The 26,687-nt window shown below is 48.7% G+C and overlaps 2 protein-coding genes across 2 annotated transcripts; one reads left to right on the top strand and one right to left on the bottom strand.

Moving 5' to 3' along the window:
• Positions 1–1,114: 1,114 nt before the first annotated feature.
• Positions 1,115–26,334, bottom strand: DPP7 (dipeptidyl peptidase 7). The gene is made up of 13 exons (XM_082492808.1): positions 26,189–26,334; positions 25,899–26,012; positions 22,119–22,258; positions 21,235–21,398; positions 19,233–19,368; positions 16,204–16,285; positions 14,370–14,536; positions 13,130–13,190; positions 4,171–4,289; positions 3,931–4,087; positions 3,552–3,616; positions 2,684–2,754; positions 1,115–1,948 (listed from the first exon to the last, which is right to left on the bottom strand). Exons 1-13 carry the CDS (start codon positions 26,259–26,261, stop codon positions 1,807–1,809), a joined length of 1,491 nt encoding a protein of 496 aa, XP_082348934.1. The 5' UTR covers positions 26,262–26,334; the 3' UTR covers positions 1,115–1,806.
• Positions 5,090–11,517, top strand: LOC309679479 (kelch-like protein 13; the record flags this gene model as incomplete). Its single annotated transcript, XM_082492807.1, has 4 exons — positions 5,090–6,355; positions 7,650–7,902; positions 9,761–9,921; positions 11,122–11,517. The coding sequence occupies exons 1-4, from the start codon at positions 5,297–5,299 to the stop codon at positions 11,515–11,517; spliced, it is 1,869 nt and encodes a 622-aa protein (XP_082348933.1). The 5' UTR covers positions 5,090–5,296.
• Positions 26,335–26,687: the final 353 nt, after the last annotated feature.

The following is a 26,687-nucleotide window of genomic DNA, read 5'->3' as shown; positions in this document are numbered from 1 at the left end:
CAAGCCACTGGCCAAAGGCGGTAACTTGCAGGTTACTTTCCAAAAGGCTCATACTGAGCAGCTTTAATGCACTGCCGTGTTGATTGCGTTAGGGTGCCTGCTTGCTGCGGGCTAAGGATGCTGCTAAGAAGGTAATATAAGCAAGGTGTAATCCTCTCTGTCTGCAGACACACCCACCACTGTCTGCTTTATTTTTAATGTGGTGCTAGTCCTGGATAATCGCTGAGGTACAGCAACTCTAAATTCAGAAAAGTGGGGGGGGGGGGTCTGTGGGCACGGAGGGTGAGTACCAGATCCCAGCCTCTCAGCAAGGCTGGAACTGGCAGCCTTGTTTGTATAAGCTGCAGTTTCAGCAACACACCTGAAGCCTGACTTCAGCACGAGCAGATGGGAGGTTAACGGCTCTTGGAAGAGGCATAGAGGTTTTCATCAGCACAGAGACAATACGGGTCTTATTGAGGACATAGTTCCACTAACAGTCTAAAAGCGTTTTTCTTTAGGGGCTGGAGTTTGATTGATCGGGTCTTCCATATGTTGTCCATCAGCTGTACATATCTGAGAGATCTGATAAATGGACTTCATCTGTTCCTGCTCTTCCCTCCCTCACCCCTCAGCAGGGGGTGGGGAGCAGAAGCTTTGGCCTTTTGTACTTAAGAACAGGGAAGAGGAAAGCGGGTCATGTGCAAAACCCTCTTTTGTCAGCACCTGAATATTGTGAAATAACATCAGTGACTGATGTAGCTCTGGGAACCCTTCCTCCCGTGGTGGCAGGGAGGACCGAGCAGTGCAAATACTTAACACAAAGCCTTGTGTTTGAGCAATGTAACAGCCGTTGAAGCAATGCTGTGGCTTTGCCTGTATAAGTAACGTAAGCCTTTGATGACCCTGGAGGCTTCTCCGCTAACTCATAAAAATCATTGCAAATGGATCAACTGAGGTATCCAATTGATTACTGGGATTTAATATTTTTGCAATTGTGCTAGTATTTATTGGTGCATAGTAATTCCAGTAGGTAAGAATCCACATGTTTTTGTGCAAAGATGAGTTTAGTCCACCTGGGAAGGTGAGAAGTATCCTTTTTTATCTTCTTTGATTATACTACCAAGCCATGAAATTATATCACATGCTTTAATAAACTTGTAATTTATTTTAAAAGATCTGAAGATGTCTCAAGTTGAGTGACAGCAGTACATACTGGGATTACTTTGTGTAAATCACCAGTTCAACAACTGGAGCTCTCTTGTGCAAGTTAAAAACAAAAACAATCAAAAAACCCAAACCCACTGCATTGGCTGAGGTTCACGTATACCTGGTCACTAGTGGTGTCCTCTGTGAACCTGTGTAAGTAATGACCGTATGTCCTGGTTTGAGGTAAAACAGAACCAATTTTCGGTTTTTCCTCTGCTTTTCCACTAGTCATCTAGTATTTACTTTTTGTCTAAAAATAATTTAACTTCAACCTTCAGGTGTCTCCTGCAACCATACTGTTCAGTACAGTGATGATTCTTGGGCCTTCAGGCAAGCTTTTATTATTTCTACCATTTATATAATGCCTTCCCATTCCAAGCAGGTGAGCACGAAACCCATACAGTGCGATTTTGGCTTCAGTCAGTGATTTGGCCTTTTGCTTTTCTTTTGATGCTTGATCAGGGGCAGGGCGGACACTTCAGAAAGGTGAATTGCCACCGTGGTGGCAGAGGAGATGACGCTTCCTGAAACAGTGCAGGCACAGCTCAGCAGGTTGCTGCCTTCCTGCATCCTGGTGGCAGCCTCGCACCACCGCCTGTGCTGTGGGGATGGACATATTCACAGCTGTCCGCCTGCTGAAGCTCCTGAGTGCTTCTCCCGTGCACTCTCCATCCCTGCAGATTTCACCCAGCTGTTGATGATGCTCGCTTCCAGCTTGCGCACCTCTGTGACGGATGGGGGGTCAGCTGGATTGCGTCCTCTAGAGAAAGCAGAGTAGTGTGAGCTAGTCAGCAGGCAGCAGCTCTTTGCCTCGTGCAGAGGGAGAGCCAAACCAAGGAACTGAAGGACAGAGATTATTTGTTTTGTGCTTTGTATTTATGCCCTGGAAAACAAGTTAGAATGTCACACCCACCAGGAGGTTGGCAGGCAGGCTTGAGACGCCTGGCCTCTCCCTTGCTTCGGTGGCTGCTGCCCTCTCTGCTCCAGGCCCAAAGGCTGATGGCTAATGCCAAGAGATGCTGAATTACTTCATATGACTGATGGCTACAGGCTATGACACGCTTGTGCCAGTCCCTATGCAAGAACATGGAACAGGCTGCCCAGGGAGGTTGTGGAGTCCCCTTCTCTGGAGATTTTCAAGACCCGCCTGGATGCAGTCCTGAGTGATGTGCTCTGGGCAATCCTGCTTTGGCAGGGGAGTTGGACTAGATGATCTCTAGAGGTCCCTTCCAACTCTGAAAACTCCGTGATTCTGTAACATGTTATAATGGAAGTCCATGAGCTTAGAGCTGAGTTCTGCACAGCCTGGCTTCCCTGAAGGCTGTAAGAGCCCTGTGCGGGGGAAGAAGATTGCTCTTCCACAGTTAAGCTGAAACAGTCTGGTGCCCAGTCCACTTTGAGTAAAGTATCTCCTGGTTCTTTGGACTGGGGCTAGCTAAGATCAAACACTGAGGGCAGTAGGATTTGGTCAGCCAAAGGAGAGTTCAGTACTTACCGGAGGTCTAGGTGATGCGCACCTCCTTTAATGGTCAATGCAATTAGTGAAGGACTGAGGCTGCTGTTTATCTGGAAGGAGAGGGAACAGAGACAAACTCACCAAGTTACCAGGTAGAACTGGACATCAGTTCTGAAAACTGGAAGACGAGCTGGGCAGGACTGAGGAAAAGTCCAGGAAGAGATCCTTGGTGTGGCTGATATTGTGTGCATGGCTAACAGCGCTAATGAGCCAAATCATCTGCCACAAATGATGGCATCCCCCAGGATGAAAACTGTCAGCCTATTCCAGTACAGGTGGTTTGAAGTAACAGGCTCCTTTGTGCCCATGTGCCCTAAGCAGCCTGTTCCTCTTGCAGATGGGATTGCCAACACAGCCTAAAACAAGGAACTCCTGCATTACAAGCAGGAGCTAAACGAACTCAAGTCAGTTTTGATTTTAAATTTAAAACAAGGGCTCTGCCACCGCTCTGAAGTTTTGTTGAACCTAAGCCAAAATATGCCCTGAGTTGCTGCTTACAGCAACCGCTTGGTCTCACAAAGTGTGTTGAGGCTGGCGACAGCACAGAGCACCTGTCTGTCAGCACCGAGAGATAGTCTCGACACGGAGACATGACGGGTTGTGGTTCAGACCCCGGGTGTCGGGTAAGGAGGCTCCTGCTCTGTCTGCACGACGATCAGCCCTGGCTGATGGGCTCTATTCAGTGTGTCCTGAAGCTCCTGAAGGGTTCAGTGTAAATCAGCCGCTTGCAGAAACTCAGCTGGGCTAACGATGAATTGCCAGTGCTGCTTTGCAAGGGAGAGGGGGGCGGCGTATCACCTGGAAAGGTTCCTCTTTGTGCTCAGGGTGCAGGAGTGCATGTGCTTACCCCACCTCCAGCCCACGGGTCCAAGTCTCCGTTTGAAAAAATGATGTTGCTTGCACTTTTCAGGTCTGAAATTCAGAAAGATGACATTTGAGAGGCCTCTTTCCTGCCCATTTACCCAAATGTGTTTGGCCACTGCAGCAAACATGGCCAAGAACAGAAAACACAGAAGAATAAACCAAATTCTTGGCAGTTTCAGATTTCCACTTCTGCCTCAATGAAAGGTTTGCTTGGCTCAAGTCAGCCCAAGGCTGTGACTTTCTGCCAGGACTTGTTAGTGCACTGTGCCTGTCCCCACGGAGCTCAGCTGGGCCGGGGGGAGGACGGGACAGGCGGACAATTACAGGGTAATGCAAAGGGACGAGCAGCCAGCACAACTCACCTCCTCCCCAAAAGTTTGTCTGCAGCCAGTGTGCTCGTGGCTTCACCTGCCATTTGCTCCAACAGTACTGTTCCCGCATGGCCTCCGTGAAGGGCATCTCAGGGAACATGTCGGTCACGTTGTTGCTGTCGAAAGTTAAGTTGATCTCGGTGCAAACCTAAGAGAAGTACAAGAGCTGTCATGGGGTGGGGGGATAACCAGGGCAGCAGCTGAAACTTGTTGGTGTCACCAACACCTTACCTGGTAGTCCCAGGCCTCAGCATCTGAGCCAATGCCGCAGCCCGTGGGGTCAGCACAGGCCTGGTACAGCTGGTATATGTCATAACACCGTGCCGAGCTGGAGGAGTTGTAAAACACCCCTGCCAGGTGGAAAAACAACACAAAGCCGACCTGTCAGCACCTCTCTGCTGGCCCACCCACCGCCTCCTGCACAGGCCGCATGGCCAAGGGCAAGCAGAGGGGTGGCTATCCCAGCTGGGCAAGTGTGTAAGGCTGGGGCAGAGCTAGCAGGGTCTGCATCAGCCTGAGGCTACAGCCCAAAGTTTATGTCAAAGCTTTCACATGGTCTCAAGCCTGACTGTACGGTGTCCTTTGCTTCTGCTTGTATCCACGAGGAGGAAGAGGCTCCCAGGTGCTCTCTGCTCATGCCAAAAGCCAAGCGACTGGCTCACTAGTCCTTGGGAGAGCCCTAGCCCCCAGCCCCCAGTCCCCCTGGAGCAGGCTGTGCACAGGTCATTAGTGCTTCAACCTGAATGGGACACAACTGCTGAGCCCTTCCCACCCCCTCCCTGAAAGTAGCTGAATCCATCAAATTTAGTCAGAGGGCCAAGGCTGGCAGGTCACAGACAGGATTTTGTTTGACTGTTCAAGAAGGGAAAGATGGCATGTGCGGGCTTGCCCAGATGAAAGAGCACCTGACCAGGCAGCCCAGCACCGCATAGCTGGGGAGCTGCCGAAGAATGAGCTGCGCTTTGTGCGGATGGGTAGTTACCAGATAGTGAGGAGGAGGAATGCGGCTACACCAGTGGCCGTCTGCTGCTGCCAGTATCACAGCCCACAGGCAAAATCCACAAACATTGTGGGTTTTGTGCGATAACCAGCACCAACAGCTCCACTTGCAAACGGCCCCGTGTGGCTCTGCGAGGCACACAGCGCCCGGTGCCTGCACAGCACAAGGCAGAGGCCATGCAGGAGGGAGGCTGCTGCAGCTACTGCCTTTTGAATGGCTCCGCGGCGTGGGCAGCACAGCCTCAGCTCCCTCGAAGCATGAAACCACTGGTTCGGCTGCAGAAGACTGCTGAGGAGATGCACTGAGTGTGCACAGCAAAGAGTCCTGGTGCTGCTCCAGGACGCACCGTTCAGAGCAATGCTGCTTAGCTCGCAGGCCAGCACGGCCAGGCTCACGTCAGACACCTACCTGGCGAAGCTCCTGGAAGGGCTCAGCAGCCTTCGCTCGCAGAGTGCTCTGTGTGACGTGACGCTGGAGGCAGAAGGGGTCTGCTTTCCAGCCCACAAGATCATTTTAGCATCGGCAAGTAATTACTGCAAGATCCTGTTTGTTGGAAACTTGACAAGAGCAGGGAGTACGGATGGTAACGTCCGGCTGAAAGCTGTCAGTGCTGCTGGGCTGAGGAACGTTCTCAACTTCATTTACTCCAACAAACTAGACCTCTCATTACAGAACATAGAGGAGACCTTCAAAGCTGCGGAAACTCTCCTGGTTCGGGAGGTGATCAAGCTGTGCTTTCACTTTCTGGAGGGTTGCTTGAACTGCGAGAACTGCATGGATGTACTTAACATTGCTAAAAAACTCGGCCCAGCAGAGCTGAGACAGAAAGCCATGTGCTACGTAGGGCAGCATTGCAAACAGATCCTGGCTGATCCTCAGTGCTTGAAAGACCTGGACCTAGAAACCCTTTGTGAAATTTTAGACAGGACCGACACTGAGGGATGCAGCGAGCTGGAGCTGCTGAGAGCCACTGTCAGCTGGCTGCAGCACGACCACACACGGCTGAAAGATGCAGCAGATCTTTTAAGGCGCATAAGATTCCCTCTCATTCCTTTACAGGATCTGCAGAGATATGTCCAAGAAATGCCTCTTATGAGGTTGGATTCAGGCTGCCACAGACACCTGCAGGACGCTCTGAATTACCACTCCCAGCTGTATGCTCAGCCAGTCCTGCAGACCCAGAGCACGAGCCTCCGCTCCAGTTCCACCATGCTGCTTGTCACTGGTGGCAGAACCACAGACAACCACCTGTGCAGAGAGATGTGGGCTGCGGATCAGAGTTGCAGCACCTGGCACAAGGTCGGGGACCTCTGTGTGCCTGTGTACAACCACTGTGTCGCCATCATCAATGACTTCCTCTTTGTCATCGGGGGACAGTGCAAATTTGATCCCATGGGAAAGCAGCCGTCAAATGAGGTAAGACATGAGAAACCTTTAGCCTTGCAAAAACAGCTGGGTGAGGAAGGGAGGGAGGGAGTAACTCCTCTTGCCCACCACAGATCTCCCATGTCTACATATTAGTGCTCTGGGCAGCACTGAGAGCTCTTGGGAATACAGCTTCCAAACTCTCTGGGAAGCAATGGCGTCCTGCCCTGGTCTCACCTTGCTCCTACTGTAAACTGTCATCCTAATCCTCAGTGTAGGTTCAGCCATGTTCACATTGGTCAATCATGCAGCTCCATGAATGCTACTCCTGTCCCCGTTGTTGCTGCCCTGGGACTTGGGCTCTGCAGGCACAATTAAAGGCTACCACTTCAGAACTGCTCCTTCCTTGGTTTTGCCCTTTAAAGGCAAATCTGCTTCAGCTCTCAGGATCTTCCCCTTCTACCTGGAGAGTAAAAAGACTTGTGCAGGATTTTATGTTTTCCTAGATGGCTTCAGTGAGCTTGCTAGAAAAAACAGCGTGTTTTTCTTTCCCCTGCTCCCAGGGGGCTTATTTCAGCATGGTACTTAGTTCAACAGTGCCACTACAAACAGCAACTCTCTTCCACTGCCTTGACGGCAGGAGGCAGCTCAGCAGCAGCAGAGCAGCTCCAGCCCAAGCCCAGCACTCACCGCATGTGGTTCTGCAGATACTGACCTGGGGTTTCTAAACAGGACTGACAAAACAATCTTGGGGAGGTATTTACTGCTGAACAAGACGTGGGTGGAAGCCCAGCCTTAGCAGAGGTGCTGTGCTGCTGTGGTGATGCCACCTGGGATGAGGGGAGGGGAAGCAACCCCTGCTTTCTCCTGTGTGAGAGCAGTGGGCAAAGCTCAGCTGCTCTCTTTACAACACAAACAGTAGCAGAGATGTGAAATGTGCTTGTTTAGATCTCACTGAAACAGGTTTTAGCTGACACATGCTAGCTGGTGTTTCCAACAAAGGTCCCATGGCAGGTGATTGGAACTAGATGATCTTTAAGGTCCCTTCCAACCTAAACCATTCTGTGATTTCATTAAGCCAACGTGTTTCACCACCTTGCTGCAAGCTGAGAGCACAACCTCTGCTCAGAGCCCACAGGCGTGTAGAAAGGCTCTAACCGAGCCTCCAGCTCCACTGAGGAGATACTGGTCTGTCATCTGGCTGAATTGGAAGGTGAGCCTGTCCAGGTCTGAATATAAAACCTTCCTCAGACAAGGGAAAACATTTATCAGTCCTTGAAGCCACAGGAGATGCAAGCCAGCCACATGCCTTCTGCTAACTGTCACCTATCTGCTGTGATCCTAGGTTTTCCGATTTGATCCCCGCAACACTTCCTGGATCCAGGTCGCCAGCATGCTGGAGAGGCGGACACGCTTCCACGCGGATGTGCTGTCTGATCGCATCTTCGCTGTGGGTGGTGGGACACTGCTGGGGACCCTCACCCGCACTGTGGAACTGTACCAGCCCGCTGACAATAAGTGGGAGTTCGCAGCTCCTTTCCCCACACCTATTGCTGATCACGCAGGCACAACCCACAAGGGAATCCTCTATATTTCAGGTGACAGAGCCAGTAGAAAGCAGCATATTTTCATATAGATCCATTGATTTTTGCTTGCATCTTAATGTCACGGTCTAAGCCTGCACCCACACCAGTAACACCCACAGCTCCAGCATCCCTTTCCTGCTGTCTCAGCATAGCCTCACTGCCCTCCTGAATGGCAGGAGTTATTTTCTTTCCAAGACATTAAAGGTGACATCACCTGCTTGCAATCCACACCCCTGCTCGCCTTTGAACTCACAATCCTGGCTAAATCCCAAAGCTTTGCGGTCTGAAAAGGTAAACCAGGAGTGGGCTGCCACAGTGTTGGGGATGGGATTAAACCCTGGTATTAATCTGAATGGAAGATGTGGGACTAACCCTACTGTGCTGCTTTGTTAGTGTGTACAAAAAGAAGTATAATGCAGCTTTTGCCCTCTTACCCTCTGAGCCTGTAGAGCTCTTGCCCTACAAGGCATCCTCAGTCTTTACGGGGATTGTTGCTAGATGGCGCGCAGGATGTTTATCAATAAAGCAGCATGGGTTCAAACACTTCAGGAAATTGTTGTAGGATCTTTAGCTTTTGCAGCTACTTATTTGGACTTGAAAGATAATCTTTGGTTTGTCCCAAGAAAAAAAGAACTGTGGTGTTTGTGCTATTGCCTCTGCAGTTAAAAGTCCTGGGCCAGTCTGCCATGGCTTCATACACCAGTTATGGCCAGCTGGGATCACTGCACTGATCCAGTCCAGATTAACTTCACTCGCACAGTTGCAATGAAGGGCGCCTCTCTGCGCTGGACTGTACAGCCGAGGCCCCCAGGGCACGGCAGGCAGCACACGGGCTGTCCTACCCGGACGTGTCCCCTGCTGGCAGCAGGGCTGTCCCCCTCTGGCAGCGCAGGTGGACAATGGTTCAGCTGAGGGAACGAGGCTCAGGGACGAGTCCCTGCTTTGACTCAGCTGGCCCGCGGTGCCACAGGCAGCTCATTTAACCTCTTGGCCTCGATTCCTACCAGACAGCAAGGACAAAATTGCCTCACAGAGCTTCAAATATACCACAGTCATCTCAGCTGGATAACACTACACCCCTTTGGGTATAAGATCTCACCTACCTTTACCATTCCTTTCCTTCTCAACTAGTGGGGTGACTGCAAATCTGATTTGGGCAGCCTACAGCCCTGCCCAAGCAAACTGAAAAATTAAGAGCATTACTTCAGTAGAAGCTTCAAACACAAGCTCCATGCAGACCAAGTGGCCGCACCCAGGTGAGCTGGGGCTTATGGCCAACCTGAAATCCCATCTCCCTTGTGTGCAGAGACTCTCCACAGGCTGGAGTTCAGCAGGCAGCTGGAGGCATTTACCCTTCCCAGAGCAGCACCCTCTTTCTGCAAGGAGCTTTTTATAACGCACCCCTGAAATACCCAAGTGTGTTCCTAATAAGGAGAAAAAGTTGACAACAGCACTGACAGATTGGCTCTGACCTTCTGTCAAAGATTCAAAGTTCAAAGAGCTTTGAATGCTTTTCTTTCAAACCACCATTTTGCAACTGTGCGTGCTGGAAGCAGATTCCCTAATTAAAGCGGTTCCTGTTTACACTTGAAATACCCCCAGAGCTTTATTCAACAATTTTTATGGGAAACTATTTACAGAAAGAGCTGGAACTGGTTTGCTTTTGGGTTTATTTTTCCCTCTTTAAAATACCTAACAAGCTGAGGTTTTAAATTTCACACCGCAGCAGCTCTGCAGAATGGTGTGACATTTTAAACCTGAGCTTCTCAGGTATTTTAAAGAAAAAAATCAGCTCTGCTAATGTTTGCAGGTTTGCTGGATGTCAGAGAGGATGATGGAGAGATTTTCAAGACTTCTGGTTTCCTTCTAGGGGGCTTCTCTGGGGGTAAAACCTTACGAGACACTTACAGCTACCTTCCTCGCCTCCGACGCTGGATTGGCAACAGTGCCATGGCTTTTACCCGCTGTGATCATGGGATGGCTACAGTCAGGGACAGGATCTTTTGCATCGGAGGAAGGACACTAAAAGGAGTAAGTTCATTTGCACTTATAATCCCAAACGTGATGCAAAATGGGATCTCTGTATTGCTAGGCCCTGACTGGTTTCTTCCAACGGGTTGACCAGTAACTTCACTATTTTTGGTCGCTTAGCGGACTGGCACAGTCTCAATTCAGGCCAATAAGCTTATGAAAATGTGCCTGCCATTACAGTCATGTGCATCAGAAGCTGCCCTGTTGTCACACTCTATTTGCTAGAGTACAAAGGCTGTTTAAAGCATTTTTTAAAATACAGAAAACATGGTGGAGGCACAGCCTGCTGACATAGGAAAACCTAAGTGTAAAACTGGTCACGTACCTGCCCCAAACACTTTGACCACCTCGTTTTCCTTGTTCAAGCTGAGAGGGGGCGAAACACTGGTAGACGGGAAGAGGGATGGACTGCGGTGAGGACACTAGCCCAGATTTTAGGAAAGATGGGCTCAAGTCCCCGAATGCAAATGAATTCTCTTCAAACTTGGATTTCCCATCTCTGAAAGAGGAGGGAAAGCACTGCCCAGACTTCTGGGGAGAGCAAGCTGAGAAGAGACCTGACAGTGACTGAACGACTCATTCTAGCAGAATCCCATTCCCTGAAGCCAAGAGAATGGAGTTTTCAAAGATCATTCAGCAATTCCCATTTGAAGTGTAAAGACTGAGGGCCGGGCCCTATTTTACCATGATGGGTATGGTTTCTTACGAAGGAACACAGGTGTCAGAGTACTTAATTGCTCACTGAGGAAGGGATAGAAATCTAGCAAGAGAAACCTCACGTTCAGGCTGACATCAAATTCGTCCAGATGACACAAACTCATTTTTTTGTCCACAATTCAATGCAATATAGCCCTCTTTAGATGGTTTCCTTTGTAATGTGTTAAATGTCCAGAGAGCAGGCAGGACTTGGGCTATGCCAGTTCCAGGAGGTCCCTGTAGCACCTTGCTCAGCTCACTCCTCTGACTTTCCAAGAAGGAGAAAGCTCCTTTAAAGCCGGGCCATTCTTGTATTGTTTTCAGTTTCTTTTGAGGCTCTGATTGCTAAATGTGGATTGAAAATCTGGCACCTTGAGCCCCATGGTATTCAAACAGGTGTTGAAACACTGGTTTCCTTTATGATCAATGGAGCGAGCCTGACGTGACAGTGATGCCCACTCGAGGCGTGATCTGATGGGTTAGTGTTGGTCTGGTTCTTTGCAGGCGGAAGAATGGACTCATGTCAACGAGACGGAGTATTATTGTCCTGTAAGCAATCAGTGGACAACGCTAACGCTATCCCCATTCAGCTGCTGCCAGTTCAGCATCACAGCCCATGACACCACGCTCTACCTTGCGGGAGGTGGGTCACTGCAGCACATGCAGAAAGAAGACGGCGTTTTCCTGTACGACACAGAGGGGCAGGTATGGAAGAAAGCCAGTCCCCTGCCTAAAGCTCTGGTGGATCATGCTTCTTGCATGATTAAACTGATCCAAGTGAATGCACCTGGTCAGACAGGGAGAGGCACAAAGTGCTCCCCTGAGGGCAGGAAGAAATCTACCCTCAGCTTGTTCATCACAAAGAAACAAGAGTCCCACTCTGCCTCAGAAAAGAAGTAGGATGTGAATACGTCAAGCAGATCTGACAGTGTTTACCAAGATACTAGTATTTTAACAACTAATTAATGATTTACTTCACAGCCAAACATCTTTAGCAGTGATTTGGAATTGCTATGTTTTAAACTTGGTGCTATCATGGTGACATGCGTAATTTGCAAAAAACAGTTAGTTCCCACTTCTACTAAGCTGCATTAAACCTATAAAAATTCCTTAAATCATTTTTTTTTGTCATTCAGAACCTGTTTTTCTGAATAATGACCAATGTAGAACTTATTTTCAATGAGCAACTTGAGAGATTTTATGAGGAAGTCTTCAAAAAAGCTTTGAAGAGCTTTTCTATCTCTAATAATTTCCTTACAAACACCGCTGGCTGACAAATTAAGTACTCACACAGATAAATATACACGATGTATTATTGCCAAGTACAAGGTCCTGCACATGGGTCAGGGAAATCTCAAATGCAAATACAGGCTGGAAGGAGAACAGATTGAGAACAGCCCTGAGGAGGACTTGAGGGTGGTGGTGGATGAGAAGCTCACCATGAGCCAGCAATGTGCGCTGGCAGCCCAGAAAGCCAACCGTATCCTGGGCTGCACCCCCAGCAGCGTGGCCAGCAGGGCGAAGGAGGGGATTCTGCCCCTCCGCTCCCCACTGGGGAGACCCCCCTGCAGTGCTGCCTCCAGCTCTGGAGCCCTCAACATAAGAAGGACACGGATCTGTTGGAGCAGGTCCAGAGGAGGCCATGAAGATAATCCGAGGGCTGGAGCACCTCTGCTGTGAGGACAGGCTGAAAGAGTTGGGGTTGTTCAGCCTGGAGAAGAGAAGGCTCCGGGGAGACCTTATAGGAACTTTCCAATATCTGAAGGGGCTACAGGAGAGCTGGGGAGGGACTTTTTACAAGGGCATGTAGTGACAGGACAACGCGGAATGGCTTCAAACTGGAAGAGGGTTGGTTTAGATTAGGAAGAAATTTTTCATGAGGAGGATGGTGAGACACCAACCCAGGTTGCCCAGAGAAGCTGTGACTGCCCCATCCCTGGAGGTGTTCAAGGTCAGGTTGGATGGGGCTTGGAGCAACCTGGGCTGGGGGGAGGTGTCTCTGCCCATGGAAGGGGATTGGAACTAGATGATCTTTAAGATCCCATCCAACCTAAACCATTCACATGATTCTATGATTTAAGACAGTCTTGCCACTGGATTAAGACCATAGGGCACTGTGATGACAACCTTGTCTTCAACAAGCAGACCAGAAAACTTCCTTCAGTGAACATGGTTTGAACCTGTGACTGCTTGAGCCAGAGTATGGGTAAACTTTTAGAAAAGAATCAAGTACCTTAGAAGTCCACATCTCATGGACAGTCAACAGGCTAAGGGGCTGGAATGGCTGAAACACCTGATGAAGATAAGTTTGGAAAGGTGAGAGAAAGAACCCATGGCCACCACGGACATCCTGACGGACAACGCCAATATGGGGCAAAACGTCCCAGGGAAGATCGGAGTCATACCAGCTCCCACAATACACAACCCATACAGCAATGCAACAGCTCTACATACACGTGCTTCTAGAAAACAGGGTGCTAAATAAAATACCAAACTGATACTATTAACTCACCAACAAGAGCAGCCAGGCCTTGAATTGGGTCTGTGTGGGCAAGGATTTGTTCACAGCCGACCTGGATGAGACACATTACAGGCAAATTGCAGACAGGATAGTTAACAGTCTCTGCTCCGCAGAAGGGCTAAGCTGGAAGATTCATTAAAATTACCACTTGCACATTTTACAGTTCACCAGCTTTCCAAGGGCCTAATGCAACAGGTTTTGGGGGTATTTTTCCTCCCTTCTAGCAACAAAATACATAGAAACAAGGAGAGGGCTTAGGACAAACAAGTCCTTTACCAGGCTAAGCAGCTGTGCAGAGGCTGCAGTGATACATGACAGTTCCTTCCTCCTACAATCAGAATATTTTAATCCCCTTCTTAAAGTGGGGTAGAATAATTATTTTACAGGTTGTTAAGAAGGGAACTGGATGCCCAGTGGAGCCAGAGACAGCATCTCCTGAGTCCCAGTACAGCGTAGCCTGTATGACCTCTGGCAGAGTATGCATTTCGCCCCAGGTGGGACTTGAACCATAGATGCCACAAGGCCAGAGGGGAATGAAGTCAGGCTGCTGTGGTGCGCTGCAAAGCAGCAGAGAACAGCAGCACAAGGCTGACAGCACACCAGAAGAAACCAAGAATTGCAAAAGCAACTGGTGTTCTGGGATCAAAGCCGGGACCTTTCCAATGCAGCTGGTGTCTCAGAAGTCTATAACCTCCAGAGAATCAGGCCCCCTTCCCACACTTTGCTATCTCCGACTGTCAAGATGACAGTTTACAGGTTTTCCAGTCCCCACAGCAGCAGACATTTCTCTGCATTATACTCTGAGGTATGTCATCTTCCTGGGAAATACTTCAAAAAGAGTTTGATTTTTAGGTCTCCATCCCTACGCATCAAGAAAAAATATCTATGAAAGTATGTTGAAGTGGGCTACAACAAAACTACATTTTTTTAAAAGCTACAGGTTTTTAGTGTTTAAAAGCTGAAGTCAACAAGCTTGCACAGGCCTTTGTGTCTAAGGTAAAGGCAGAGCAGGGCAGGAGTGGCTCCGGCAAACCCTCCCTGATGAGCCTCACAGTATTTCAAACACACCACTCACCATCACAGAGAGGTTTAAAATGTGTAAATTTACTGGCAGAGTGGAAGGGCTGCAACATCCATCCTGCCTCTGTCACCATCACTGATGGTGTGTGCCTGACAGCGCACCGAGGTACACATCAGAAACCACAACTCTCACCCGCATCCTGGTGCTCACCTTCACTGGATTGGCAGGGAGGTGACCCATGAAATCGGTTTTGTAAGGGTAGTCCATCATGGCCATCATGGTGAAGGCATTTCTAACAAACCCAAAAAGCTGGTAAACATCCTCCTTGCTAGAGATCTTATTGCATGTGGCCATTTTGCTGCTGATTTCATCGTAGGCTGCAGAAGGAAGGAAAATGAAAGACACCAGCTTCAACAGAGGAAAGTAATACCAGCCGTCGGCATCTTGTTTCACTCGGGAGTAAGAAGATGCTGTACTACACAGATAAGATTTCTAGTGGGAAGGACACATTACATATAAATTTACACACATGTGGATGTTCAGGCACAGCCTTCCTGTGCAGCTTCATGACCCCACCTGGCCCGCACCCTGCCCCTCGCAGAGCCACCGACACCTCCCTGGGGAGCCCAGAGGATTCGGCACCCACTGAGACAGAAGCAGTCCTGGCTGGCACAGTAAGAGGAGCAGCTTGGTACGAGCCTGTCCTCACTGGTGCCCTGCCTGGATCCGTCCCCAGGGTCTGCTGTGCCCTGCAGAGCAGCCCCCCCGGCAAGCTCTCATGCAGGAGAGAGCAGGGTACAGTGTGCAGGTCCCAGTGGGATTCAACAGCTGGAAGAACTGGCAGGAAAAAAACCCCTAACAACAACAACAACAACAAAACACATCTCCTTGGGAGCTGGGTGCATTTGCAGTAAGAATTGCCAGTGGGAACAGTCCTAACAAAGTCACAAAGGACTCCTGAGATATGCCTTCAAACTTCAATGTGATGCAGAGAGCTCAGCTCGAGTCAGGAAATCCATCTTTGAAGAGATCCCTTCAAGATGCACTCATATACCTTTGCATTTCTACTGGGGAAAGCTGCTCCCATCCTTTTCATCCTCCACCCTGTCTGCACCCATCGTACTCTACAAGCTACCCACCAGAGCCTAACTGTCTTTACTTGGAAGCCCAAGGCCTGTGACCTTCCTCTGGATACTCACTTGAGAGCCTAAGCCTTAAATATGACCACCTTATCCACCCCACTGCACTAAGTGTGGCTCCAGGCAGACCTTGAGGACCTTGGCTATTTAATGGTAACATTTTTCCTGCTGCGACCCAAAGCTAAATGGGGTTTTGGACCCCCAGCTCCTCTGGGCAGTTCCACGACCAGCTCCTGAAGCGAGGCAGCTATTGGAGGCAGACAGCCCTTGAGGCGCAGCACCACAGGCCAAGCCAAGCTTTGAGACACACCAAGAACCCACCACAGCTCTTTCAACACCACACAGGGCTCCCAGGAGATGCTGCACCAGCCTATGATATCTGCTCTGGTCTACTTGGGAGACATTGCAGAGATCTTCACCAGTCTCTGTCCTTAGCTTTACCTAACTGACCAGGGTTGGAGAGGAAAGAGAAAGTAATGGCTGCTTCAAAACCTAGACTGCCTTCCAAATATTTCTCAGATATGTCCAGCGAGCTGAGCCACGCAGTTGTCATATGGTGTGGGTGTTAAGGACAAGTATCTGGTGAAACACAAGGCTTTACCAGCATAAAATGCAGGTGTTTTGGCACTTCAGTGCAGAAAAGCCGGTTTCATTAACACTGTGCAGGCCCCCCCAGATGCTTTCATTTTGGTGTTGATTACTAATTTTAATGCTAACAGAAACTGTTCATTAAATCAAAAATCAATTGCGTAAGCAGAAAGAGGCAGCCAGGTGGGCATTTGCATTGGTTTAGCTGAACAACTGAAGACCTAGCTGAAGTAAAACTGAATCAGCTTTTTTCCACATGGCTGGGACTGCCTGCTGGCTGCCTGTGGGAAGCCATCGGCAGGACTGGCTCTCCTTACCTCCCCTCAGGCACAGATCCTTGATCTGCTGGAAGGCTTTGCGGACAGCTGTGACGCAGCCTGGGATGGACTTCTGAAAATCCTGAAGGGACAGAAAAGACATGGGATTACGGTTGCACAGAGGAGACAGGTGTGGAGGCTGCACTGGGAAGAACTGCTAGAAGTACCAGGAGATGACAGGTGTTACTGGCCCACTGGTCAGAACCTCATCTGCATCTCCAGGAGCAGTGACACCAGCGTTTCTGCCTTGTCCTCCTGATAATCAGCACATCCCAGCAGAAGTCAACAGCCTGCACAGCTCAGACCAAGCAGCAAGTGTTTCACCAGGTCTTGCTGGGATGAGCCATTAGAGAAAACACTGCACTTAGTGAAACCCTCAGACTGAACACAAAGCAGCAAGAGGAGACACATGCCTTGGCCAGGAGACGGAAAGAGGTTGCCAGGCTGCTCGACCTAAAAGTTTTTTTTTTTTATATTGTTTTTTTTGTGGTTTTTGTTTGTTTGTTTGGTTTTTTTTCGAGCACACAATAGATTTCTTCCAACTGCACTCTGTCTATGAGAAGGAGCCATGGAGAAGTCATTTATGCACAGGGAGGCAGAGCACTAGTTTGGGAACCAAGACCTGCTTTTCTTCTTAAGCCTGACAGTGACCTGCCAGATGACCAAGGTGGCCATGTCCTTTTTCTTGAGAAAAACATCACCGATCCTGAAAAAGCACTTTAAGGTATGTTTGAAGAGCTGTGGCTGGTAGAACAAGTTGTTTCTGTCACTGAGGGCTCTAGCCATGACAACTGTTTCTCTTCTGTCAGCTTGTAAGGCAGTTTGAGATCTGCTGGCAATCAGTGCTTTGTACAAATGAGAATTATTAGGGCTCTTCTAAGGTCTCTTTATCCTGCTACAGCAAAGCTAGTAATCACAAATCACTAGCTAAGCACTTTTCTTATAAAGAGCCAGACTCAACTAAAAATAGATCTGTGACCTTTCTTTTATTCCTAACTCTGCCGTTTTGTCTGATAGTTAGACTTCGAGAAATTGCTACAGAGTTTTCCACAGTTTACCTGGGCATCCCTTTAGGGGTTCCAAATCTCCTTCTGGATGTGCTTATTGACCTTCATCCACTAATGGCTCTAATTGGAGCATGGGGATGCATCAGCCTGGGACAGAGGAGCAGGTCTGCTCTGGCAGCTGTGACAGCAGAGCTCCCCACTAGGCAATGCCAGACTGCTGCAGCGCACTGCCCAGAAGGCTGAGGAACCACCACCACTTCCAGTTCTCCCCCAGAGATGCTTACGGACCTGGGAATAGCTCAGCTGACCTGGTGCAGAAGCAGAGACAGGAGGCATTACAGCCATTCCAAGGAAAGCTGTTCCCCCTCCAGGCTGCCAGCTTTACTCTTTTGAATCACACCTAATTCAGATGTCTAAACTGAGCCAAGCTGATGGCCAGAATAGCCCCCACAGCAGTAACCTTATGGGAAGCATGCATGTGGCTGCACGTGTAGTACTCACACAGGGGCTTTCTGCCTGGCTGCAGGCATATATAACCTCATCTTATGCAAACGCCTTATGCAAAATGAACTCTCTGCCCTTTGCTCACTTCCCCTGTGAGCTGGAGGCTTATGAAATGAGCTGGAAAAGCTCAGTAAAAGTCACAGAGAAAGCTGCTTTGAGACAATGCACTCTGACTCACGGGAAGAGAGAAGTCCCACAATGATTCGTGAAAGGTTACTGCCTTCATTAGTATTAACAGCTCTCAGGGGTGTTCTCTCACGGAGAAGAGCAATTGAATTCAGATTTCAGATGCACAGATTGCTTTTATGCAAATACATCGAAGGTGGAAGGAGTTACTTTGAAAACAACACAAAGCACTTGCTTAGAATCCCAGCCCAGAGGTCGGCTTGCTGCTACAGACAGAATATATTTTAAAATGAATTGGAAAGTTTTTCACATGAAGAAGTCAAAGCCCTAATTTCAGGGGTGTGTAGTGACTCACAGCATATTCACAGCTGAAGCAAGACAGAGCTATCAGCTGAACAGGGCTTCTGAGAAGCAATTACCTTCAGCCTGGGAAGAATTCCCACTGCAAGGCCTGTTAGATGATTAAATGGTATTACATTTTTTTTGTTTTAAAATGTATCATTTTAAGGCAAGATGTCTTTTACTCTCTTATACACTTAAAGTTTCAAATGCTTTTATTGTGTTTATTTTCATATGATAGTCTCTTCTTTACACTTACTGGTAATGCCATCTGTCCTGTAAGCCTCTGCATTGAATAAGGTTCTCATATATGTAAATAAGAGCAAAAAGACCACAAGTTTCATACACAGGTAGTTCATGCAAAGCTGTGTCACCCAGATCTAGAAATTCATGTTGAAAAAGAGGCAAACAGACATCATCACAAGATTTCAGCGCTACCAGGTAGCACATTTCTTTTCTTATAAACTAAATGTTAGTCAATTCTAAGCAATAACACCTTCCTATAGGTCCTATATCCTCAAAATGTGAAAGCCACATTTAAATTTTGGTTTTAAGTGAACCCAGGACACCTTGCATATTTTTAGTTAGTGAAATGAAGATTTCCAAGCTCTTCACTGAAATGCAATCATCTTGGGACTAAGAAGCTACTGTGAATCATTGATAGCAATGCAAAATATAGCATTTTGGGAGAGGATTTGAAGAATGAATTATCCAAAGAGGGTTTGGCCAGGCACAAAGGAAGGCTTTTGGGCTGTAATATGGTTAAGTCACTAGAAACGGGAAAGTGAATCCTTAGTGGTACTAAAGATGCTGGAACCAAGTTGTGTTGCTCATCAGAGCAGCACCTTTGGGACCTGAGCTGCCACAGCGAAGGCACTGCCCAGCCATCACATCTGCAGCTGCTGCTTTTCCTTGCAGGTTCCCATTTAATTGCATTCCCTGCCCAGCACTGATGCTGTGAAGACAGATGTTGGTTTAAACACATGGAAAAGGAAAAAAACCCAGTCTTCGTAAAGGAAGAAAATACTGCTCCTGAAAAAAGCATATACTTACTGCTGTTACATCTCTGAAGAACTGGGTAGGGTCTCCGAGCCCAGCCACAGACAACAGAGGAGCACTGGCAGCTAATGCTCCGGCCACAATGTTTGGGTACTTCATCCTCATGTAAGCACTCAGCATTCCTCCATAGCTGCCACAGGGGAGACAAAAGAATTATTTCCTTTAAGAGACAGCTTATAACATAGTAACTCAAAAGTTCAGGCCAGTATTCACAGGCTTATGTAACCCAAGGCAACAAGCAGCTTATGGATATCTAGCAGATGCCATCCTCATGTAAAAAGATACAGTTAGGGCCAAGGAGCAACACACAGTGTGTTCTTACTGGCCTCTCCCCAGATGGGCCGCTCCAGTGGGAACACAGCAGCCCAGTTTGCTTCTGCAGCCAAATGTAAATCCTGCCTCAATATTTAACTCTGCACCATCCTGAGTGTGTCCTGACAACTTCAGGGCAGAACCAAGTGGGGCTCAAGTGAAGCTGTCACTATTCAGTGGGGAAAGGAGACACATTTTGCATACAGGATTATAAAGACTAGCTAGGCTCTTAGTCAAGGGTGTCCCTGAACACTATGGAATATGCAGTCCTCTCTAGTGCTGGGAAGTGGAGAGTATTCTCCCTGGGCACCCCAAATAACAGCTGCATAGATGATCAGCACAGATACAGGGAAGGAAAGACATTAACAAATACCACAATAAAACTCAAAGCTACCTTGGTAGCTTCAGTGCCAGGGCCACAATCTGCAGATATATCAAGGGTTGCTACATAAACCCAAGGTGACAAAAGTTATTCATATGCTGATGTTTGTGGAGTTACTCTGAGGTCACTCCTGGGGGTGGCAAATGACAGTCCCAAAATGCAGGTAACGCCCGGTCTGACTCCAAGCTTGCAGGTATTCGAGTCTCCCTCCCCACAACCTCTAGTGGTTGCAGTAAATACCATTCCCTTATCACTCACATGTAAAGCAATATGCATTTCCCTAACCCTGGTCTTTGAAACAGGCATTAGCTGAAACCTTGCCACAAGATTGGCAAAGTTATAAGCAACTGAAGAGGTTTTGTTTTTTTTCCCATGGGAAATGCTGTGCTGCTCCACCACTGCCGTATTTCAGTATTCTTCACGTGGGTTCAGTGCTGCTCAGGGCTGCGGCAGACTGAACTCTAATTTACACACACGGAGCTGTAGTCTAACATGCAGCCCAGCTAGCTGATTTTGCTGAATCTCTCTCCCACCTCCCCACCCCAGGACAGCTCCTGGCCCTTTTTACACAAGCTACTGGCCTGACAGTCACAGTACAAACACCCCTGAGATCGACAGTCCAGCCACCACTACAGCGAGCTGGAAGCTTAATGATAACCATCAGGTCAAATGCTTGTTAGCTCACTGCAGCTGAATTAGAAACCCTGTGCTTGGTGGAAGCCTTTTAAAGGGAAGCATCCCTCTACTCTAAGTGTGGGGAGCCATTCAAGGGACAAGGACATCGCATCAACACAGCTCTGAGCTGCGACGGAGCAAGCACTTTGGGGAAGGACCTGCTATGAAGCCAGGAGCAACCAAGCAGCAGGTTGCAGAGCAGAATTATAAAGGAGCCTACAATGAAAATGGCTGGATGTTGTTAAAGAGGCTGTGTTTAATAAAAAGCTGGGTGCCCCCTGGAAAGAATATTTTACACTTTTCTGTATTTCCAATGTGAAAAGTTCTTATCCTGGAGGAGCAATTTCCCATTTTCTGCAATTCTGGCTGACTCCTATACTGAAGATGCCTAGAAACATCCAGTCAGTGGTGCTTCTCCAAAGCAATCACTCATCGAGACTATTTCTTGATAGGAGAGCTGATTGGAACCTGATGATGAGCTCTTGGGAGCTCAGGCACAGGCAAATCTGTTGTTTATCAGATAGCTTAAAGCTCTGCCTTTGGAACTTGCCAAACAGATCTGTGAGAACAGCACAACTGTGGCTGGGAAAGGACGCAGAGAAGGGAAGGAGCACATATAACCTTTACCTGCCTCCAAAAGCAATGACAGGGCAGTCTGCAGCACCGTACTGCTGCTTAAGCTCAGTAATTAGCACTGCGTAGTCAGCAAGGGCTTGTTCCACAGTAAGCAGACCAGTCTTCTTCAGCTGTGTTGACTCAAGTCCAAAGGGAAGAGACTTGCCATAGTACCTCTAAAAGGAAAGAGATGTGCTATGGAAATGCTGGTGTCAAGGTCTGGGTCTTTTCTGTTGTCACTACAGAACTGGGATAAGTGTGCACAAACAGGAAGCGGTAACAGAGCATGTGGTGTCCTCTAACTTGTTCATAACTGAGGAAGTGCCTAGTCTCCTGCACTGGATAAACAGAGACCTTCAGGACGCATACTGAAGGATACTGAAGGACAGTCCATCACAAGCTACTTCAGTGGGTGCCATGTAGGCCCTCAGCACGTGTCTCTCTCCTGAAATCCCCAACTAGAAAAGGGAACAGGGTAATCTCTTCATTCATAACTTGTGGAATAGTAGATTTAATAGAGTGGTGTGGGAAAGGCTGGCTTAGGACTTCACAGGCTAGAGAGATTAAATATTATCCAAACAAAATAACTCTCTAGTCCAGTTCAAGGCATGTGGAAACGATTTACAAAAGCACTGGTCTAAAGCAAATACACCATGGCATAGGTTTTACTGAAACAACAGTCACTATCCTGGATTGCTGGTAGGCATAGTAAAAAAAAAAATAATATCAGAAGCCATGGTTTAGTAAAGAGCTGCCACCACGAGGAGAAAGCTTACAGCAGGTATACCTCAGCTTCGTGGCAAGAGATATTATTTTCCCAAACCTGCAGAAAGCTGAATTCGGTAACACTGAACAGAACAGGACTCTATAGTATACGTAATAAATAAAATACTCACATGCTCAGCAAAAATCACGAGAGCTTGCTGTTCCTCTGCTAATTCAAATATGAAGTCAGAGTTCTGAGCAAAAGTCCAGATGTCACCTTCATTGCCGGTATAGAAAAAGATGGGTCCAAATCCTTTATTCCAGAACTTGGCTGAACAAGACAATTGACAGAAACAAATATAAAAACAACCAACCAAACCCCATGAGCATGAAATGACTCTACTTTTGGTGAGTTTGGGCAGGAGCTTAACAAGGAAGAAGTCTGTGAACAGGCTGATCCCTGAGACGGGGCATAAAGGTGTCAGAAACGCCACGCTACAGAAGTCTCTCATTTGAGCAGGGGTAAAGAAGAGCTTCTATGAGATCAGCACATGGCCTGGAACTTCCGCTTCTGCCTGAAAATCTCTAAAATCTGAGTTCTGCAAGGCATTTGGAAACAGCTGCCCCCCAAAAGAGCAATTTCCCATTTATATACCCTCACCCCAAACTGATTCATATATTATATAAATATTATATATTATATTTATATATCCAACTCATCCCAAAACACATGCACTTTTCCCACAAAACAGATGTTAGGGAATTGCCTGCATCTTTCTGCTGCTTCTGCTGTGATATATAACATACAGCCAAGCTGTAAATCATAGAATGGTTTGGGTTGGAAGGGACCTGCGAAGCTCATCCAGTTCAACCCCCCCCCTTCCATAGGCAGAGACACCTCCCACCAGCCCAGGTTGCTCAAAGCCCCATCTAGGTCTTGAACATCTCCAGGGATGGGGCAGCCACAGCTTCTCTGGGCAACCTGCGCCAGGGGCTCACCACCCTCATAATAAAAAATTTCTTCCTTACGTCCGACCCAAGTCCACCCTCTTTCAGTTTAAAACCATTGCCCCTTGTTCTGACACTGCAGGCCCTGGTAAAAAGTCTCTCCCCAGCTTTCTCATAAGCCCCCTTTATATATTGGAAGGCCACAATAAGGTCTCCCTGGAGCCTTCTCTTCTCCAGGCTGAACACCCCCAACTCTCTCAGCCTGTCCTCATAGCAGAGTGGCTCCAGTCTGCTGACCATTTTTGTGGCCTCCTCTGGCCCCACTCCACCAGGTCCATGTCCTTCTGATGTTGGGGGTCCCCGAGCTGGAGACAGCACTGCAGGAGGGTCTCTCCAGAGCAGAGCAGAGGGGCAGAATCCCCCCTCACCCCGCTGGTGGGGATGCAGCCCAGGATATGCTGCTGATGGTATAATGATATATGTTATATCCATAAAACACGCACATGTCTCTCTCTGTCTTATACAATACATCATATATATATACGATGATATATGAAGATGATATGCTTCATCCTCTGATCTGTTTATAACCAAAAGCAAATTGAGAGCGGCGGGACAGGCTGACCCACGATGTCAATACTTACTTGTCTAACAAACATTTGCTTTAATGCCTGCTGACTTTACCAAACATTTGATTTTAGCTTAGTCTTAAATTGCACAGGAATTAGCTTTCTTCAACAAACAAAATAGCTTTCTTCAACAACAGACCTCAGACCATCAGTTAAGTGTTGATTTCAACACATTGCCACATCACCCAAAGAGACTCTCCAACAGCATTTGTCTTATAGACATCGCTGCAGCATGTCACACAGGGCCATTTCCATTAACAGATGCCTGAATTAAATTCTTGGCATTCTCAACACAGACTTGCCAAAGCAGGATTTGGCTTGGAAATGGGTTTGAAACCTTTCATTTAGCAAAACTGCTGCTCTTTGTTAACAAAGAGGCTGATTCTCTTTCTGTGTTGCATTTGCTTTGGGTACCAGGTAGGAAACTGAAGCGCTTTACTCTGGCTTTTCTTCTGATACGCTTTGTGGCTCCTGGAGTAAACAACCATTCACAGGAGCCAAAACCAAACCAGACAGGTTGCTTAAAAAGGTATCTATTTTTAGATTGAAATCCTGGGTAACTGCCAGCCAACCTCAAGACAGTCAGATGCCTGGTTGTGAAATAATAGTCTCCTTCAAGTTCTCGATGATAATCAGAAAAGTCTCATATTGCACAAGAAGCAGTAGAGGGGAAAGGAACTACTCACAGGAATTTTAAGTAAGAAACTATTTGTAGATCATCAGAACTGCAATGTTAATGTTTTGTTTCTCACAAATATTATTCAGCTATGCCCAGGAACACAGATAAAATACTTTAAAAAGAAACCAAATAAAAATTATGCAATGCTTTAAACCAGGTGATCCCAAAGTTCTGTTTAAAAAGGGCCAGTTAATTAGTGAAATTTCAGCCTTAGGTGAACCATCAAAATTCACCGGCATTCCCGTATCTTTGGGCTGAACTAATCCATGAATTCATGCTTGGTAAAACATATATGGCTGGGTGCAGGTGCTGAGCAAGTTGCAGAGTAACAGGTGAGATGCTGCATCTGGAACCCCAGATGCAGGCACCAGGCTGGGCAGCACTCTGGGCCAGTGTGATTCACAGCTCCACATTTGCACTCTCCTTGACTCCTCCAAGCAGGCAGGATTGAGAAACATGTGATGCTGGTTATTGAAATTACTGCCTTTTTAGTCACATGCTGTTTAGAAAAGCCTCCTCTCTCTTACTGTCTGTTGCACAGAAGATAACTCATTATTTGACGAGGAAAGAAAACACTGCCGGCTCCTTGCTGGAAGCCCTCATTGTTCAGCATGGCTTACGCTATCTGAAGTTGCAGGGTTTTAGATAACGCAAAACACTGACCCAAGAGGAGTTATTTTCACTTGTAAGAATGATGGGTACAGAGTGCAGCGTTTAGCTCACTGTTTGTTTTTCCTGCTGCATTCAAAGCACCAAGTGGCACTTGGAAGAGATGCTGTGGCCAATTGAAGACACACTTGCCCAGAGCCAGCCCTGGTGCAAGCCTAACACAGCTGCTGCTTCTAGTCAGCTCTTGCTCCAAAGAGGCAAATCCCCACAGCTGCACCCCACACCAGATTGAAGGGAAGGGGAGGGGAGAAGGATACGGACAACACCGGGGTGGGGTGGGGGGGGCCACAACTGGCTCAGGAGGGGCTGGCACTCAGCTCAAACTGACTGCTCAGCTGTCGTGGTTTCAGCTGGGACAGAGTTAACTTTTTAACTAGCTGGTTTTAATTAGTGCTATATTTTGGATTTGGGATGAGAAAATACTTTTGATAGCACATTGATGTTTTTAGTTGTTACTAGGCAGTCAAGGCCTTTTCTGCTCTCCACCCCACCAGTGAGCGCTGGGGGTGCACAAGAAGCTGGGAGGGGACATGGCTGGGACAGCTGACCCCAACTGACCAAAGGGCCATTCCATACCAAAAAGCATCACGCTGGGCATATAAAGCTGGGGGAAGAAGAAGAAGAAGGAAGGGGGGGAGATGTTTGGACTGATGGCATTTGTATTCCCAAGTCACTGTTATGCTGAACACCCGCCTGCCCATGGGAAGCAGTGAGTGAATTCCTTGTTTTGCTTTGCTTGCATGTAAAGCTTTTGCTCTACCTATTAAACTGTCTTTATCTCAACCCGTGAGGCTTTTATTCTCACTTTTACTCTTCTGATTCTGTCCCCCATCCGAACCGGGGAGAGTGGGCGAGCAGCTGTATGGTTCTAGCTGCCGGCTGGGGTTAAACCAGGCCACCAGCCCAGCTCTCTTGAGCACCGGGCGGAGAGGCTCTCTGCCTCAGCGCAGGGGCAGTTAAAGCTTAAGCAGACAACAAGGCAGCCCTGAGCCACAGCAAGGCCCTGCCGCGGCCATGCTCGGCTGCAGCGCACCCCCGGGGCCTACCTGAGACCAGGTACCGCTGCGGGAAGGTCTCGTTGCCGCAGGTCTCGAAGCTGAAGTGGTCCCGCACCTGCGGGAAGAGCCGCTCCTCCAGGCCGGGCCCCACTGCCCGGGCAGCTGGAGGGGGGGACCGTCAGCGCCGGGGAAACCGAGGGCCCGGCTCGGCCCTGGTACCTGGGGCCCAGGGGAGTCCGGTTCAAGGTCCCGCCCGGGGAGGGGGATTGGGGGGGGGTCCCGCCCGGGGCCCGAGGAGGCAGAGAGGGGCCGGGCCGGGCCCGGCCCGGGTCACCCACCGGGAGCGGCGGCAGTCGGAGGCTGCAGCAGCAGCGGTGGGAAGAAGAGCGAGAGCGGCAACAGCATTTCCATGGCAACCGCCCGGCTCGCACCTCCGCCGCGGACAGTCCCGCCGCGTGGGAACCCCGGGCAGCTGGTCACGTGATCCCCGGGCTGTCGGCATCACGTGGCGACCTGCCGCCCCCTCACGTGACCGCGCGAGCGCCGCGCCATGCCTACCGGGGCACCGCCATGTTGCCTGGGGGGCCATTTTCTCGGGGTACTCCGGGGGTGCTGCTGGGGGGGTCGGGCCGGGCCGGGCCGGGTGGGGTGGGGTGGGGTGGGGTGTTGCCCGCTGGGCCCCGTGGAGGGTGCGAGGGATCGGGGCAGAAGCCTCGGCCTCAGCGTGGGCCCGGGGATGCTGAGGCAGGGCGGGGTGGTGGGGCGGGTGGTGGGAGCCCCCCCTCTGAGGGAGCAGCGTCGCTGCTGGCTTCTGCTCTTCAAACCTCTGGAGTGTTT

Source organism: Vanellus vanellus (assembly GCF_965231255.1).
Source record: "Vanellus vanellus genome assembly, chromosome: 18".
Classification (NCBI taxonomy): Eukaryota; Metazoa; Chordata; class Aves; order Charadriiformes; family Charadriidae; genus Vanellus; species Vanellus vanellus.
The sequence above is the reverse complement of the archived record's forward strand: the minus strand, read 5'-3'. Positions and strand labels throughout refer to the sequence as shown.

Bases quoted from the DNA above. Each gene is read 5' to 3' on its own strand.
- DPP7 (XM_082492808.1), bottom strand. From the start codon at position 26,261: ATGGAAATGCTGTTGCCGCTCTCGCTCTTCTTCCCACCGCTGCTGCTG. The intron at 26,013-26,188 runs GTGGGTGACCCG...CCCCCCCTCCAG, and splicing joins TCCGACTGCCGCCGCTCCCG to CTGCCCGGGCAGTGGGGCCC. The intron at 22,259-25,898 runs GTAGGCCCCGGG...TGTCTTGTTCAG, and splicing joins GCAGCGGTACCTGGTCTCAG to CCAAGTTCTGGAATAAAGGA.